Source organism: Lipotes vexillifer, unplaced genomic scaffold (genome assembly GCF_000442215.2).
Source record: "Lipotes vexillifer unplaced genomic scaffold, Lipotes_vexillifer_v1.1 scaffold815, whole genome shotgun sequence".
In the NCBI taxonomy this organism is placed as follows: domain Eukaryota; kingdom Metazoa; phylum Chordata; class Mammalia; order Artiodactyla; family Lipotidae; genus Lipotes; species Lipotes vexillifer.
Genome location: NW_006773723.1, coordinates 3,304,718 through 3,324,138, shown reverse-complemented (window position 1 = coordinate 3,324,138; position 19,421 = coordinate 3,304,718). Strand labels below are relative to the sequence as shown.

Below are 19,421 nucleotides of genomic sequence, written 5' to 3'. Positions count from 1 at the left end.
TGGCTCACGGGCCCAGCCGCTCCGCGGCATGTGGGATCTTCCCGGACCAGGGCACGAACCCGTGTCTCCTGCATCGGCGGGCGGACTCTCAACCACTGCGCCACAAGGGAAGCCCAATCATGTCTTATTTAAAAGGAAAAATACATAGGTAACTAAAATTTATTGCTACCACAAATGATCCCTTACGCTTATTTCTTTGATCTTATATCGCAATTACGTATCAAGGAAATATCCTACATGTTGAAAACGCAATAAGTAAAAATTATTATGCGTGATCTCAGCTATCACCTCCCTTCCACAAAATGGCCTTGCTCTTTAAGTACCCCCAAAGAAACCTACTAATCTAGGGTGACTCGTAAGACCCTAAGAGTGTGTTGTTCAGTGAAGTCAGAAAATGCAAGCTTCTCTTTCTCTATCTTGCCAAAAAAAAAAAATCAGCTCATATAACTGATCCCCAAAAGAAAGCCCAATGCAAACTTTGTTATGGTTTTTATCTAGAAAACATCTATTATTCATTTAAGTATGAATTCATATACAGTCTGCCCTCTGTCACCACGGGTTCAGCATCTGAAGATTCAACCAACCACGGATCAAAATTATTCAGAGAAAAAAAAATCCAGAAAGTTCCAAAAAGCAAAGCTTGAATTGCAGGACCAGACACCGTTTACATAGCATTTACATTACATCAGGTATTATAAGTAAGCTTGAGATTACTTAAAGTACATGGGAGGTTATTTGCAAATACTACTCTATTTTATGTAAGGGACTTGAGCATCTGTGGATTTTGGTATCTTCAGGGGTCCTGGAACCAATCCCTCGTAGATCCCAAGAGGGCCGACTGCACATGAATATATATGTGTATATGTATGTATGTGTGTCCATATGTCATTACAGTTGTATGTTTTACAGTTTAAGAAGTGCTTTCTTACATATTATCTCATTTTTCCTAGTCCTATGTTTTAGCTCTTAGGTACAATACTCTACCAAATCCATCCCCTCTTCTCTCTGGCTTCTATTTCATTTCTATCTCAACACCCTAACCCAGTGTTTCTTCATTTCACTTCTAAATTGCCATAATTTTTTCCTGTACTTTCTCTAACTTATTGCCTTTATAGAATTAAATTTTCTTACACAGGAATGTCATGTTCCAAAACTTTAAACTGACTCTCCTTTTTAATAATCGTAAAATATCAAAATTTTCTGTTGGGCTCTCCAGGCCTCCCATAATCCTAACTTCATTCTACCCCTCCAGCCTCATTTTCCAAAGGTGGGGTCACCTTCACTCTTGTCAAGTTGACCCCCCCCAATTGTTACCCTTCACACATTTAAATTCTACCTATCTGTCTACCAAGGACCAAAACAAGTGCCACCTCATGCTGTGACAACTCCACCCCTCACTAATCCTCCTGTTAACTAACAAGACGTGTATGATCTGTATCTTTGGACAACACATCTGTGCCCTTTTCAAAATATAGCTGTTAAGTAACTTTTATGAATTCACTCAAAAGATTTTTTTTTTCTGCCACAAAGTGTGCCAAGTGCTACAGAGTAAAGCACTCAAACAAAAAATACTTCCCTGCCCTCCAGTAATTCAAATCTGGTGAAGAACTCAGTCACTTAAAATATGGTATATAATAAGTACCATCATCCAAAAGCTGTCAGATCTAGACTATACTCCAAACAACACATAGACTATCACATTGGAGTCAGTTCTCTATTTGGTCCCCTTAAGCTCTTCAAGTCAACTCAGTGTCCCGGTCAATGCTAGAAGTTAAGTTTTATTATCACTTGAGAGCCTTGGTGGAAAGAGACCCTTACTTTTAAACTATCTCTTTTTCATCTTAGATTAAGAACTGTAACTTATCCTTCTCTTATCATTCCATTACCATGTCTTTCTTTTCACAGCCAGCCCATATTGTCCTAATCTGAAGCTAGAGTTAATCAGGTCTGATAAGTACATTTGGATACGTTTTACACTATCAGAATCATAAAGCTTAAGTGACAGAGAAGAGCTGACATATACAGCTAGTCCAGTAAGCAGAAAACAGTTGTGAAAATAAAATCTAGAGAGATTAGGTGACTCAATCGTTTGCATAACTGCTTATCAGCAGAACTGTCATCAGACACCAGATTACCTGAATCCCAGTCCATTTCAATTTCTATTACAGTACAATTTCTACAGACGTTGTCATAACAGACCACTAAGAAAACCTGAAGAAAAAAAGAATTGCAACTTGGTCTGTTTTTTGAGCAACTTATTTTAGTCTTCTAATATTCACACTTGGAAAGTAAACGTGCCAAAAAGGAAAAAAAAAAAAGTTGATAACTGACTTCCTGAGTCAGAACTTTAAATATTTATTCAACATCAGCTTTTGCTTCAAAAAAACTTTCTTCAGTTTTCTCATATAATCAACATATAGTACAAGAATTCATGTGAATTCTGTAACAGCTTAATTTCTAGGTGAAATTCCAACTCTGTTACCAAATATAGAACCAATCCCAATGACACACACTGACCATAGTGTTATAAAAGGCTCTCACACTAGTAAACCCCCTGGACATAGGAATTTGGGTTTTATCAAAAAAGAACTGTCTGGTTTAATCTAAGATCTTAATTTCTAGATAAAATAAATCTAAGTGCCATAAAATGCAAAAATAGGTGGTCTTGGATAGTGTAGAAGTTAATATTAAAAATAAAAATCTCAAAATGTATGAGCACAGATGAATCAAATGGGAATTAAACGCTAATATTTGAAACAAAAAATAAACATTTCTATGACTGAGCATCAAACGTTATTATCCACTTGCAACAAAGGAGGTAGGCTAATTTCTTCAATAACAGAAAAGTAAATTGACTCAAATATCCAAATGTAATGACAACATTTCAACCGAGCAATATCCCCTTTCTCAAAACAGTAAGTTCTGTCAAAGTGGATATCAGTTTTCTTAGCCTCTTCTTTAATCCCTGGAAAACATTTGACTATTTATTACTTGATCTAGCACAATAAAACATATAAATAAATTTATATTTGAATATCTATTATGATGGGCTAGATGCCTTGAGTTGCAAATAACATTTTCTCAATACCAGCTATCAGCTCCCACATTCTAAGAAGCAGAACAACAATCACAACAAATTTTATACTTTCCTATTTACAGTGTATGCAGATGGATACTGTATTTTTTTTGGGGGGGGGAGGGGGAGTGAAGCTTGAGAGTGGGCCAGTGGGGAGGGGTAAATATTTTGTGATGCTGTCTACCTATGGGCTTATAAAGTTTACAGCTGCATTAGGAGGACAAGCATTACCATTAGCATGAAAAGTAGGGCAGATATCAGTTGCAAAAGCTTCTAGCCATACACATAGGGCAATACATAAATGATACACCTTATTTATTGCATTCACCCATTCACCCTCCCCTGTTCACACTAATTGGAAATTTCAATCCATTTCAGAGAAGTAAAGCTCATATTATTAAAACACAATTATTATCTAACAGAGAAGAAGGCACAGGGAGATTAGAATAACCTGCTAGGACTAAAAACCAGACACCTTAAAACAAATCAGTGGACAAAACATACAAGTAATTTTTAGTACATGCACATTTATTTAAATTATACTTCGTTTTTTTGATGGATCTCAGATGATATTTTTGAATCCAGAAACACCTTCCTCTTGAAAGACAATATCACATAAAAATCAAGTCTGGGACTCTGAAGTCAGATGATCCAGGTTCAAATCCTAACTCTGCTTCATTTTAGCTGTATGAACTTGGTCAAGTTATTTCACTGTCTCATTGGCAAGTGGGGAGTTTTTAAAAGTACGTAAATCACCTCAAAGTCTAAAGCAGCCATGAATGTAACCAGGCAACTTCAATTTGTCTATTTACCTGTGCAATTAACCAGTCTATCAGCTTGTTGGCCATAACCACAGATTTGTAGGTTCTTAAGTGGTAATCTTTATCTCTATCAAGGAAAGAGAAAGCAAAAACATTAAGCAAGAGGACAAGTAAGCACAAGAAACCATTTCATTTCATACCAGTGTGCAACAGAGAAGTTAACTCAATGTAATTTGAATTGACTGTCCCACTTATGTGTAAATAAGACAGCTTTACAAGGTGTACACACCTGAAAACTCCCTTCTCCAGCTCACACCAGGAGAAGAAACCCACAAGGATACCAAAACAGGACATTTCTTCTTTCACATTTTCCTATATCCAAACTGATTGTTAATGCTATGTTACCTGGTAATAACTTGGCTAGAAATACAATAGCTCATTAGTAAAAGAATAATAAAATAGAATTCCCTCCCTTTAAATTAAGATAGAGTCTACGAAAAATCTCCTCAAACTACGGGAAATAAAGCAACCCCTTGTATTCCTGCTCCTGAGTTCTCCAGGAAGGCAGGATTCGCCTCAGAGGATTATTCGTTAGGCTCAGCTGTAGTGGGAGACCTCAGGCCTGTCCTGAGGGAAACACACCGAGAACCTCGTCATTCATTTTGTCTGACCGGAGCATGGACTCAGCCACGCTGCATCCCCAGGCAGCCCAGGGAATCCTGGCTCTCCACAGCAGACTCTCCTTTCTGCAGACTTCCCAGTTCTGAGAAACGTTTCAAAGTCTAGTTAGATACCAACAAAGTGTTCATGATCAGAATAAGGCCCCAGGAGTGGAAACCTGTAATTCATTTACTTTGCAGGCCTGGATCAAAATGGAATGAGAAAACGACAGTCTTTTCAAACTGTCAAAAAAATCCAAACTGCAATCAACTTGGCGTGACAAATAATTACTGGCTATATTCATGGTTCTTTAGCTTCTGTCAGTAGTTTACAATTAATATTGACATCATTTCATCCATTTTCATAAAAAGCTCCCTGAAACATGACTGAAATTTCTGAGAGTTCAATAGTGAATGAACTAGTTAGCCAGTAATCAAGCACAGATTTTTTTTAGTCTTTTTAAGTCTACCTCCCTACTTCTGATATACCTCATCACCCATTTCATCTTGGTTTCCATGTGTCAATAAGAAGGACGGGGTAGTCGTTTATAGACCACACGTGGGTCTGTGGAGTCTTCACCCAAGTCATTTTTCTTTTCATAAGCTGAGTTCACACATGACTATCGTACATTCCATCTGTTTTATGGGGTTTTTTCTCGTAAATTTACCTTGGACAACTCATAAACCATTGTCATTTCTAGCCAAAGAACAATTCCTTCTTATCAGCTCTTTCAGAATGTAACTTTCTTGATAAGAAATCCCACATGGCTAAAATATATTTTCAGAACACATTTTCTCACATGTGAAACCTACATATACATACACACGTGGCGTGAAAAAATTTCCAGTATCGTTTTCAATTAGTTTAGCAGAAAAAAAACCTTAAGTATCGAATCATCTTTTAGCATTACGTTATCCAACATATTTACAGAGTGCCTGTGCCAGGAATATAGCAGAGAATCAACAAATGTTGGTTCCTTTCACCTCTTTTTACTTTGTGAAGCCTGCCTGTGAAAGTGGACAGGGCATTTTCAGGAGTAATAGGTAAAATTCTGTCTTCTCCTTCAGGACCTGCAGTGTGGGCATTCCAACACTTATCAGCAACTTTTGGAATCTTTTTTTTTTAAGCTCTGCGTTTCCTTGGAATTGGAAAGCAGAGTGAAAAATAGAAACACTGTCCATCAAACGTTTGGATTCTATAGCCACGACTGAAAAGCCTCTATATTCATTTTAGGAATAGTATGTTCATTTTTCTGTTCTGAAAAATACGTTTTAGTCAATAAACTCCAAATGATATCGGCCATCTGAAATTAGTTTTACGTTACATTACATCTTACCAGTTAGTGTATACCAGTGCATATTACAAAAGTACTGATGATCTCTATTAGTAATCGTAACACAGAACTCAAAGTTTTCTGCTGTTTTTCTAAAGAGATAAACTGAAAATGAATCCTGATTTCCCTTTAAAAAACAAAAAGGCATCTCTTCAGAAGTTAAAACATGGTACAGAAAAAAATGAGAAAATTATAATTATTAACTCCAAATCAATTCTTAATTTTTAAGTGCAAAATTTTTTCTTTGGATAAAAGATGATTAAAAAAATACTGTGAAATAAAATACATATCCAAGATTGGATTACACAGTCTAATGAAAAAAACTACTATACAAATAACCATAATGATAAATATTTATAGTAAACAGTATTCTGAAATCCTCCACCAACCAGTCAACTATTATTTATTAAATATTAACTGATGGTGGATAATTTCAAAATCAAGGCTGTAATTTACTATGAATTAATGGCAAATAATTTTAGAAATCAGAATAAAAAGAGTAGAAGGAACTGTATAATTAGAGCCTCAGAAAATTCAGAAATATTTTCAGATAAATTGTGACTTAATCTTTAAAAGTAAAATTTTCACTTTGGCAAGAAAAACAAAATAAGTTAAATTCCAGCTTAATAAAACTTATCTAATATGCAATATAAGTATTTCCATTTAACCTCCCAGAACTTAGAAACTAGACTCACCTTATCACTGGAGTAAATAGACTATGAAGACGGCAATATAATCGTACGCCCTATTGTAAAACAAAAATATGTCAAAAGCAAGTAAGATCACTCAAAGGACAAACCAATGAAATTTTGAATAAAATAGATTACATTATAGTTACATTACATCATAAAAATAATATAACTTAAATCTTTAAAAACAGGATTAAATTGTGCTATGAATTTTGCATATATATATGACATACATACACAGAAGACTTTTAAAACTATTTTCTTAAAATATAAAATTTTGAGATATAATGTAAACAGAATATAAATCTATGCAGTGGTCCATCATACTACTTGATCATTACATGTCAATATAAATTTTGTCAAGTGTACAAAGAAAACTGATATTACATAAATTTTATGTATTTGTCTTTTTGTTAAATTTATTCAAGTATCATGACCACTTGTTGCTACATGTGAAACAGTTTTCAACAGATATAATCTTCTGAGTTACGCAATTGCACTATTCCCTTTTAGAATTAGATAAAGAGAATAAAAACAATGATCTAACATTCTAATTCTTATAATAGCAAGAAAAAAATCGAGAGGTTTGCTTACGTATGTCATGTAAAAATTTTCTATACTGGCAGAATTATTTTAAGTCTTATTACAGCATTTTATCTTGCTGAAGATAAGAAGATAACGACAACACGAATTCTTTTATTGATAAAAGGTTATGGGAGAGGTTGTTACCTTTGAAATCACATCCTGCATCTCATTTCTTGGATAAAAGGTTCCATCATCATAGCGAAATCTATATAACATCTGTTCTGGTTTGAATTGATGTTTATCCGTAACTAAGAACATAAGAACAGTATATTAAAATCCTGACAATCTAAAAACTGGCAGATAAAAAACATATTCCCAAATACTGAAACTTTTAGTTTTATCAAAAGCTTTTGTTTTCCTAACATAGTAATGCTTATCCAGTATTTTGATGGTAAGATTCAGGATAAGATTTTGTTGTATAATATAGTTACAACTTCCATGTAATGACTGAAGAACTAAATTAAGGTTAGCCACATTTAGGTAGCATAGCGTATGCATTTGTGCGTGTGCGTAGTGATTTACACTTAAATAAATAGACGAGTTTGTGTTTTCTATTTCTTCACAATGCCACAAAGTCAAGCAAAAAGTGCCCTTCGAATAGCAGATACTCCAACTAGTGAGTTATAATTTGATTCTCAGCCCCAGAAGTGAATTTTAGCATTTATCTGTCTTATCCCACAGCGATCAGGCCAAGACCACACATATACCAATCTTGACCATTTATCCTGTGTTTAGATCTTCAGAGTAGATTAGATAAATTCAGTACGTAACTGATTCCAAAATTTTAACAGTTTTCTTACACTGACAAATGCTTTTCTTACACGTCACTTAATTGTTTTTTTCCTCAGTGGAAAATGAGAGTGGTCAACCTTCACTTCCATCCTTAAGATAAGATTTTCCATTCATAAAGACTCCTACTAAACTTTCTCTCAAGTTCCCTTTTTTTCTAGGTAGTCTGATAAAAAAAAAAAAAACTTCTAGAAAGGAAAAACCTCAAATTAAATATCAAAGAGTTTACATTTAAATGTTTTATTTACAGGGAATGAAAAATTTGCAGAAGAGATAATTTGTTGCAATGGGCTCTATTTTCATGATTACATAGAAGACTTTGACCTTTACTTTTTGCTAAAAATGTTGAAGGGGGAGAAAAATCTGTCAGAATTCTCATGAACTACATTGGTGAATCCAGAAGAAAGCCAAGAGACTTGTAACACACACACACACACACACACACACACACATACACACACGCATATACACACACACGCATATGCAGTTTCAGCAATTTCACCCTCATCTATCCAAACCAAATGCATGGCTTGCAGCCATAAAACTGAGACAGGCTTTCTGCCAAAAAGGGATAGACAACACAACTTTTGGCATCTTTTTTCCAGATTAAGCCAAAAAGAAAAAAAAGCATATGTGAAAGAAAAATAAAATCGGAAGAAATATTTTGAAATCCTATGGCATGTTTCAAGACCAGTTATTTATTTCTCCTATGCAATCTACCTATTCCCATTTTTATCCCTTAAGATTCACTGAAATAAGTTATATTGATGTTCCAAAATTCAAGGAAACTTGGGCCCAAAGGTATCTTGCCACAATAAAAGAAGTGGTGGTTCAACCTGTTCAAAATGGAATGCTTCACTGTAAGGTAAACTCTTGTGACTTTGCTAATGAATCTTGGGCTAATCTGCAACTCTAGGCTGTTGCCTTGGAAAAACAGTGAATAGTTCTGCATACAAATCCACTCCCCCAACTCCTCGAGCATGGGAAATGGGTTTATTAGCTGATGAGAAAGGTTGCTGAATGACATCTTTTAAACAACTCTGTGATGCTGGATATTTCCAGGGATGTACTGGTAAATGATGAACAGCTTGCTCTCTAGTGTTGTGGAAGAAGGAGCACTGATGTGTAACATTTGCCAGTTTCCACGGTATCAAATACTCCCACACTGGCCAATTTCCAGCTACCAAAATAAAGTCACTGAACACAGAATGAGATGTGCAGTGACACATTATTATTTAGTATTTCCACCATATAAAAATAATAGACATAAGTAACACCAAGACCACAGATAACAATAAAATGTAGGAAAATAATTAGGAAGTGACGAGTTCGAAGGATATATTACCTTTGTTTATAATTTAGGTACTTATATGTTTATATAATTTAATTTTAATAATAGCTGTGCTTAACTACAAGCTTGCAATTTTTTTAAACATTTAATCACCAGCTCTCTACAGCTTTGACCAGCCAACTTCAGCACACCACTGGCTATAACGAATGAGCTCTCTAAATTCCCACATAAGCATTTATAATGTAAATAATAAAGCCAGACAAGAAGAACATTATCAACATATCACAGAGAAAGCATATGCTGCCTCAACCCAAGAATTCCCAGTACAGCAAGGCTTTGCCTCTGATGAAGCTCTCAACAATATTTGCAATGTGAATAATAGCATTAACAGTCAACTTTCTCTTTTTTTGCTGGCTATTTATAAAACAGATGGCTCATTCAACTTTATTTCAGGAATTCTGTTTTCACTAAAATGCAGCTGGAACCACATACTAATGAAACTAGCCTGCTTGGCCCATATTTCTTCATTCTAATAAAATTATTAATGTGAAATTGCATACTATGTTCTCTTATCCTAGGCTTGGGAGAATCTATATTAGTTAACTTTGGACACTAAAAAAAAAAAAGGTTATTTCCAGCAACAAAAGTTCTGTATACCAAATCGGACATTACAACTGATCAGATCCTGATGACAGTAACAGCACAGGCCACTAAAATCAAACTGAGACCAACAGGACTTTTAATAGAGAGTACTCAGTGCTAAATTTCTCAGAAAAAGAGTTAAGCAGGTTATAAATATCATTGTTCAAAAAGATTTCAATCCTTTTAAGTTAAATAATAAAGTGTTCTTGAATTTGAAATTTCAGAATAAATTTTAATACAGAATTTACTACTTTCTTTTCAAAGCTGTATTATTGGAAAAAGGTGGTGTCTGAGGTAGGGGAGGAAAGTTGATTAGGACTGAAATTCTGATATCCGTTCCAAAAAAAAAAATCTTATGCTGTTGAATTTTTCCTCTTTTAAGAGGAGGCAATTAAAATATTTTGAGACATATGTTAACAAAATAAGTAAGGGTGGTTCTTTCTGTGATTCCTTCCAGATCTTTCAGCAGTCCTGAACTGAAAAGGTCAGACTCTAGAGTACTATGTTCATGAAGAGACTGAATAAATATTATTCCAAATCCAATTTGTACTATCTTAAAATTGACTTGAATGTGTCTGCCTAGCTACGCATGTCTTCAGGGAAAGTAACAACAGTTTTGTTATTGTAAAGTAAGTAAAATTCCACCCATAATAGTTGTCTTCAATTTTCAGAACCTAATTCATTAAGTAAACAAGCAACTCTTCCTCATACAATTGCTGGATCACCTGTGTTGAAAGATTAAAGCAAGAGTGGATGGGTGACTTGAAAATAATCTTACAGCTCCTCTGAGAGGATAACCTCTCCTTGAGCCCTGGCCTTTCCAGCTTTGGGAATAAAGCTTCTCTAATATCCTGTTATCTGTTACAAGGTACCTCATAGTCCAAAAGGAAAATACTGTGACAAACTTAGCATAGCTCTTTCTAAAATACAGTTAAGTAATCCCATAGAAGTACAAAAACTTACATATCCATAATTTTTTAAACAATTTAATAGCAGCATCTATTGTCGACAGATAGCTTTAAACCATTTTTTTCTGTTATTTCTAATTCATAAAAGATTAAAGTGACTCAAATTAACAACAGAAGTCACAATAACCTCAACTGAAAACAGAAATGTTAAAAGTGATTTTTGTGACTATTATATGCTGATATCATTGTAAAACATTAACAAATAAATATAATGATTACTCTGTCTTTCATATGATTTCATAGACCTTATATTGACCCAGGAGCTAAGCCTCAGGGGCAGAAATTGGGTAGTTTTTTACCAAATTGGTTTAGCTTTTGTTTTTCCTGCATATGCATGTACAGGACATTTCTAGGAGCCTCTTGCAGCCAAGGGTGACCACATATCTGAGTTGTACCCATGGACACGTGCAGAAAAGTGATGCACAATGGGAAGGGTACAAACCCATTTAAAACAAACAAGAAACTCCACCCTTCCTTCAAGGTGACCTTTAGGAGCACTGTATTGAGGATGGAAGAGCTTCTGTCGGGCACCAAAACGCTGCATGGAGCAGGGTGCCACCACCTCATCCTCCACCACTGACTGAACTGTACATGAGTGACAAATTAGCTGCTATAATGTAAGCCACTGTATTGGGGAGGTTTATTTGTTACAGCAGCTAGTGTTAACCAATACAGTTTCCCTTCTCAATAGTCCTTGCAAAAAATTAGTTCTCCCATCCTAGTAGATTTCTGTCTTGTCTGAAAGGAGATATTCCAGCAGCTGGATTTCTTGATGGACAAGGTAAAAAGATAGGCTTAAAACTATTAGACAGTAAGAAAAAAAAGGTCGAGGGTTCACACTTACATACCTTCAAGTACCTAGCACAGTATCTTACATGTAGAATGAAGCAAAGAATCAGTAAGGAAAGGAGTAAATAAAAGGTATCCATAAACAGATTTTCCCTTCCTTGCTCTATTGGTAATACACAGGCCCTGGAAGTACACAGTCTGAATGGGAAAAGAATAATCACTTCTGAAGGTCAATGACTGTATACAAAACCTCTTTACATGTCACCTACTTCAGCTTTAATAGATTGCAGGATAAAACAAATACAGTCCATTCTTGTCCCAAATATATACTTGGTCATGGGGTTAGAAGAAAGGAAAGAGGAAAGCCATCTAACTCAACATCTTTTCATTTTTACTTATAAGATACTGGATGACGCTTCTTAGCATACTAGATGCTAAATGGTGTTTTAATGGCATTAATGAACCAAGTACAAAATCATATACAATTTATCAACATCATCTATTTGCTCAAAATATAATTATTCATTTATTCACTCACTCAGCAAATAATTTATTAAGCACCTATATGTGCTGGGCATTCTAGGTGTTTGTTATATATTAACACACAAGGCTCCTGTTCTCACGGTGCTTACATTTTGACTGCAGTCTAGAGTAGGGATGGGAGATAAAGAGAGAGATATTAAACAAAGAAACAAAACAACATGATAATTTCAGAGAGTGATAAGTAGCACATGAAGAAAATTTCAAAAATTTAAGAAGTAGTTTAATGGAATAACGGGACTGGGTAGGATTCTAAAAGGCAGAGTGTCATGGAAGATGAGTCATAATACAGAGACTTCTGTTGTTTCATTCACTGTTGTGTGTCCAGCACCTAGAAAGGTCACTGGCATATACTAGGAATTAATAAGCAATTGTTGATTTAGAACAGCAAGAGCAAAGATCCTAAATGGGGAGTCATCTTGGAGTGTTCAAAGAAGAGACAGAAGGTCAGGGTGGCCCCAGTGTAACGAGTTAGGTACAGCACTATGTGATAACTCAGAGAGGAAGTCAGGGGCCCTATCATGTAGGGCCTTGTGGGCCATGGTAAGAGATTTAGGTAAGATGTCTGGACTTTTCTTTAAGCTTAATGAGAAGCTAGTAGATGCCTGTAAGCAGGAGAATGCCTGAATCTTATATGTCTTAAAAGGTCTCTTCAGCCATTACCTGGAGAGTGTTCCATGGGGATGGAGGACAAATGTGGAAGCAAGGACAGAGAAGGTGGTGACTGGGAAGAAGGTGGAGATCCTGGAAGGGAGAGCGGTGGTCTAACTAGAGACCTGTTTGGTGGTAGGGCTTACAGGGCTTGATGGCATGAAGGAGAAAAAGGAATGCCAGAGGCTTCCTATCTGGGTAGATGATGGTACATTATATTGGCAGCGTCTACTGTGGTGGGGAAAAATTTGGAGGATTTAGTTTGTTTTCACCTCACTCTAATTTAGAAAAAAAAAATGAACATCAAAACACCACAGCCAAATATCCATATTTACTCACAGTTCCCTGCCTTTTTCTCCTCTCCCACATTTTGCATTAGAAATTCTTCAAGCTTTTATTCTTAGTCCCATGATCATTGCTTTCTTGTTTTTTGTTTGTTTGTAGTCTCTTATCGATGTGCTAAGAACCTCATGCTCTCTTGAAATGATTCCCAAATCTGACCCTCACGCTCTCTCTACCCCAGGTGTTACACGCACACATTCTCAACGTCTTGCTGAACACTCCCCTGCAGATGTTTCATACCCAATCCACCGCAAACCCTTCACCTTCCCCCCGATGCTCATCCTCTTGAATTAACTATGTCTGTCATCCAGACAAAAAGCTCAGAATAATCTGATCTCACCCCTCACTCTTCACCTCCTAAGTCCAAATAGACATCAAATACGCTGTCTCAGCTTCTCCAGAATTTCTTGAATGGGTCCCTCTCATCATGCCATGGACACGGCCCTGGTCCTTTCCCTCCTGGGGAAGGAAGGGTTCCCATGGGCAGGGATCTCTGTAATCTCTAACTCTCCACTCATCTGTTATCTCCAAAATCAAGATCTGGTCACTCCTCTGTCTCCAGATGCCCATCACCTCCTCATGCCCCTCAGAAGCAGCCCCACATACGCAGCCAGCAAGTTAAAATCTGCTGGGATCAGGTGTGTGCCTACCTTTCTCACCACACCCCTCGTCCCAGCATATTCATCTGTGAAGGATACGGTCCTGCCACGTGAGACTCTGCGTTAGTTCTGAAGAGGCCACCATGAACCCTCCCACTCCCGTGTCTGAGGGCCACTACTTCCGCAGGGGAATGTCCTTCTGTCTTCTGTCCTTGTCAGAGTTCCATTTATTCTACAATGCCCAGCACTAAGGCCAGTTCCCTCACGAAGCATCCCAAATACTCTAGTTAAAACTCACCGTTCCTTCCTCTTCAGTCCCACATGACTTACCTGGAATTTTGTGTTGGAATTGTCCGTTTCAAGTTAAATATATCACCATAAACCTATACTCCCTGAAACCATATGCTATATAGATGAGGCACTCAAAAGATGTTGGAAAAAACATAAGCATCCTATAATATGGAGAAGTTTTATAAACTAAACTGATCAATGCAATGAAGATACACGTAATTTGTGGATAAATAAATAGGGGATTAATAAGATAATTACCATGATGGATGATTCCATTTTCTAACAATGCTTGTCCCAAGTGAACACCTTCCTCAGGCCTGTGAATCTCTCCAATTTCCAACAGCCATGACACAAATTCACTGCAACAGAAATCCAATGAAGAGGTTAAACCATTAATTTTTCCCCCAGGAAGTCTATCCTTACCATGCATTTATCAAGCAGCTATGAAAGGTGTCTCAAAATATAAAGGAATGCTTGCAGTGCATTTCACATACATTTTTTTCACATATGTAAGGCCCACAGATACAAATTGGACTCTATTCTAGAAAACTCATGTCCATACATTCAGACTTACCTAAGCTATACTTAATAACTATTCAGCTTCTTGAGACCTTTAGTAAACACAAAGGGAAAATGCTAAAGCAGCTTTAACTATAGGTTATTATGTACAGAAAAGCAAATTTGGGACGAAAGAGAAACAACAGATCCTAAAGACAGCTAAATGACAGAACTAGATAGAGTAATAATGACTTAATATAAGACATAAACTGTCTTGAAAGTAGCTTTCCAGGCACAAAGAACCAGTGGGTCTGAAACTCCAAGAGGGCAGACAAAGTTAAACTGCATATGCCCTGTATGGTAGACAGACTTCTCAAGATGTTCTCTCACCCCCCTATCAGGAATCCTACCCCTTGGTTTGTCAATCAAATTCCAATCTAGGTAGCCGTGTGAACGGATTGGCATATGTAATTAAAATCCCATGTCAGTTGTCCTTAAAATATGGAAATTATCCACGTGGGCCTGACCTGATCAGTTGAGCCCTTTGAAGCAGCGTTTTCTCAGGCTGGTTGCACAAGAGGAAGTGAGAACAAGTGAAAGCACAGGAAAGATTCAATGTGCCACTGCTGGCTTTGCAGCAAGAGGGGGGTCATATACCAAGGAATATAGACAACCTCTAATGGACAGCAGCCCTGGCCAAAGGCCAGCATGGAGACAGGGGCCTCACGCTTACAACTACAAACGATTAAGTTCTGCTAACAACCCGAATGTGCTGGAAAGTGGATTCTTCCTCAAACGCTCAAGATAAGAGCCCAGCCCCTGCTCTGCCAACACCATGATTTTGCCCTTCTGAGACCCTTAACACAGAACCTGGTCTAACTCACCTGGACTTCTGACCTACAGAAATACAGGCTAATACATGGGCATTGTTTTTAAGTCACTAAATATATGGTAATTTGTTTTGCGGCAATAGAAAACTGATACACACCAAAAGACACAGAGAAGTCTGACTACCTTGTTTTCAAAATTTTAAATTACTTGGTAAATTCACTGTTATATCTAAACTGTCATCCATAAGGAATACTCCAACACGAAACCAGCCATCAGAACGTCTATCGCACACACCTGCTGTGGCTAAGAAAGGTCACTGAGGTCCACAGCTCACATCTTTCAGCATTTCGGGAGAGGATGGGGGCGTCCCAGCATCTCAGATAAGAGAGATGATATTTTGTAACACTTAGGAGAGCTTCAGCTGAGTACTGATTGTTTTTTATGGCCATGTGGTATCATTAAGAGAACACTAAATACGGAGACTTATTACAATAAAATATGTAATCATGCTCATATTTAAAAAGCTAACATTCGAATTCTTACATTAACTAATGAATATATTTTAGAATGGTTTTATTTTTTGCACAGAGGCCAGAGAAGCAAAGCTATGGAAAGTGTCAGGAAATTACTTTTCCATTTATTTCAAAACTAAAAGCAACACATGGTAAAGCCAAATAACCAAGGGATATGGAAATTCAAAAATGGATGTCTAGTGTACAATATGCACATTTTAAGGCAGAAGTTGTTAAAGTTCTTTATATGCTTCTATTAAATAAGAACCATCCAAAAGAAAGAAAATAAAAGTAAAGTAGAATATAGTACAACGGTTAAGATCATGTACTTTGCAATAAAACAACCTGGATTCAAATCCTGTTTCTGCCTCTACCAGCTGCGTGATGTTGGGTTAGTAAATTTAGCTCTCTAAGCCTCAAGTTTTTTCCTCAATGACATAGAATTAATAAGACTATAAACCCCATAGTGCTGTCCTGGAGTTAAACATAATAGTGTGGGTAAAGGGTTAATAAAACCCCTTCTCCTTCAATAAGGACAAATTTGACCCTGGGTTAGCTTTCTAGTTCTGCTTCCCTAGAAATGATGAAAGTCGGGTGTCAGCTGTGTTAACTAGGCAGCACTGCTTGTGGTAAAAATGGCTCCTGATGGCTCAACTCCATACTTACAAATACATGGTGAGAAGCCATAGCCTGGTATGACGCTCTTGTAAGTGGGCACATGATCTGGGGACCCTGGAAGTGATGCCCATGAAGTTGATACGAGAAAGAGCGTCTTCTTTGCAACATGGGACTTAGAAACCAAGAGGGGCTCACAGCTGCTTCACTTGGGGCACAGCCAACACAAGCAACTCTAGCTTGCTGGCAGCTGTGTGTCCTGCTGGGAGCACCACGGCACTGAATTAGAGGCCCCCTGCTGCCCTGAAAGCACTGGGTTTCCTGGCCTGTATTCTAACGGGGTTGGGATTGGTGTGGCCTATGGTGAGCTTGTGTGCCTGCATAACTAATTAAAAAGACATGCTAAAATATAATGAACACCGCTGTGTGTTACATATGAAAGTTAAGAGAGTAAATCCTAAGAGTCAGCACAGGGAAAAAAATGTTTTTCTATTTCTTTAACTTTGTATCTAAATGAGATAATGGATGTTCACTAAAGTTACTGTGGTAAACCTTTCATGATGTATGTAAGTCAAATCATTATGCTGCACACCTTAAACTTATACAGTGCTGTATGTCAACGGTAAGCACTACAATCATTTCCATTGTTAGAGAGGAAAGAGAAATTTAACTATCCCCAATCTCTCAACTAGCCAGTGGCAGGACCAGATTTGAGTGGGGACAGTCTGATTGTGAAGTCTGGGCTATGAGCTACCTCTCCAGTCTACTTTTATAGCGTTGACACTGGCATTTACTAGCTGTATGAACGTGGGCTAGTCACACTCCCTGATCACTAGTTTCTGAATCTTTAAAAACTATAAGGTTTTTTGGGCTTCCCTGGTGGCGCAGTGGTTGAGAGTCCGCCTGCCGATGCAGGGGACACGGGTTTGTGCCCCGGTCCAGGAGGATCCCACATGCCGCGGAGCGGCTGGGCCCGTAAGCCATGGCTGCTGAGCCTGCACGTCCGAAGCCTGTGCTCCGCAACGGGAGAGGCCACAACAGTGAGAGGTCCGCGTACCGCAAAAAATAAAAATAAAAAAAAAATAAGGTTTTTAACTCCTAAGTATGTATTGGAGGATTGGAAATAATTATTGGAAGAAGCCAGCACAAAGCCTGCCCTAAGCAGAGCTACCTGAAGGCATCCCCCCTGCCTGCTTAACCGACCAGGGATTCCCACTTGCAGCCGTGCAGTCGGCTACAGAAACCAAAGGACATACAATCAATCTGCTCTGGGCTGAACAACCAAGCGACCTCCTTGCCTGTTCCTGTGTGCCTGGCCCCTCGCGTGACCCACTTTTTCAGACTCTCCATCTATATCCCTTCATTCTTAGCCCAGCTGTCCAAATTCTGAATTAATTGGTAGTGTAGACTGTGTGCCCTTCAGTGTAACTGACTCTCAGGCCCTGTATTCATGTCCTCGCCGGACTCTGTCCCTACAGGCAAACCCGCCTGCCCGCCCGCCCCTGCCTGACCCCAGCCTCTGCTTCACCCCTGAAACACAGTATATCAGAAATTACTGAAGTCGTGGATGAATGGATGAATGCCTTAACTTTTCTGGTCAGGATTCCTGGCTCTATGTCCACTCCCTCATCCCACTATGGCCCAGGAAATGCTGATAGTAAAGAAAGATTCAAAAACACTTAGGAGAATATTTTTTAGAGAAAAATGAGTAACTAAAAGAAAGTTAACACACGAGATCATGAAAATATGAAAGAAATACATGCACCCAGACTACCAACCCTACCTTCCAAGAAAGCATTTAGGGAACGTAGTCAGTTTTCTTTTTCTGTCTTTGATCAGATTTCCTTGTTTGCACATCATCTTATAAAGTTTCTCACCCTGTTCAGAGATCATTACCCAGGTGTCTTGCTCCATTCCTAATTTTAGACCTATCGAAAACGAAACACAGGACAGGTAACTGAAAAAGTCTCTTCATTCGTTCATGCCTTCGTTAAGCAAACATTCATTGTGTGTCTACCACGTGCTGAGGGCTGTGGATACAGAGCTCCTATGATAGGGCCCTGGTTGTCAAGAAGCTCATAGGGTACCAGGGAGACAGTCAAAGCAAGATGCCCGGGGCCATATGGCACCTTTGGGCAAACTGTGCCCCAGAGGCACACAGTTTGGCCAGTGGAGGAAGAACAGCTGTATCTCAGACGCTACTGAACCCCTTCTGTAGGACTAGATCAGCGCAGCTGGACACGGTGGCCCTGGAGACAGCCTTAGAGGGAAAACTGTGCTACAGCAGACACATATTCAGAGAACTTCGCCTCTATCTGAGAAACAATAGGAAAAGTTTCACAGAAGGGCTGTGTTTGAATGCACGGGTATGAACAGGATTTCCAGAGAGAGAAAGTATTCACGAGGGCCTCTGAGGGAAGCAGCACGGAGCCCTGGGTTTCAGGTGACAGGACAGGAGGTGGATGGGGGGGTGAGCAGGGTCCATACTCAACTGCAGTCTCAGCGTATTTCACTCCTTCTCTACTGGGAGAACATCTACGTGTTTTAAACCAGAGGGAGGGGGAAGGCAGAGTAATGAAGGAAAGGAAGTTTTGTTGCTTTGGAAACAAAGCTCAGAGGACAGTGTAGGGGACAAACTGAAAGCGGGAGCGTTTAAAAAGAGGGAGACAATTAGGAGGGACCCGCCGAAGTTCAGGGAAGCTCAAGTCTCTGTAAACAATAGCAGGTTTGGAAGTTCAAGTGGAGTCCAAGGGTCAGCTGATTAAGTGGGCATGGAGCTCCAGAGAGACGACAAGGCTGGACATAAAGATTGAGAACCTGGGGCTTCCCTGGTGGCGCAGTGCTTGAGAGTCCGCCTGCCGATGCAGGAGACGCGGGGTCGTGCCCCGGTCCGGGAGGATCCCACATGCCGCGGAGTGGCTGGGGCCGGGGGGCAAGGGTGGCGGGGCGGCGCGGGGCG

General features: G+C 38.4%; 1 protein-coding gene across 1 annotated transcript in view; it reads right to left on the bottom strand.

Annotated features, from left to right (window-relative positions):
• PREX2 (phosphatidylinositol-3,4,5-trisphosphate dependent Rac exchange factor 2) overlaps positions 1-19,421 on the bottom strand; it is a 291,490-nt gene that overhangs the window by 150,792 nt on the left and 121,277 nt on the right. Inside the window, exons 10-14 of the mRNA XM_007448492.1 lie at positions 18,246-18,390; positions 14,265-14,365; positions 7,249-7,352; positions 6,526-6,575; positions 3,889-3,964 (exon numbers count right to left, since the gene is read on the bottom strand). Coding sequence (XP_007448554.1) covers positions 3,889-3,964; positions 6,526-6,575; positions 7,249-7,352; positions 14,265-14,365; positions 18,246-18,390 — 476 coding nt within the window. The remainder of the gene's footprint in view (positions 1-3,888; positions 3,965-6,525; positions 6,576-7,248; positions 7,353-14,264; positions 14,366-18,245; positions 18,391-19,421) is intronic.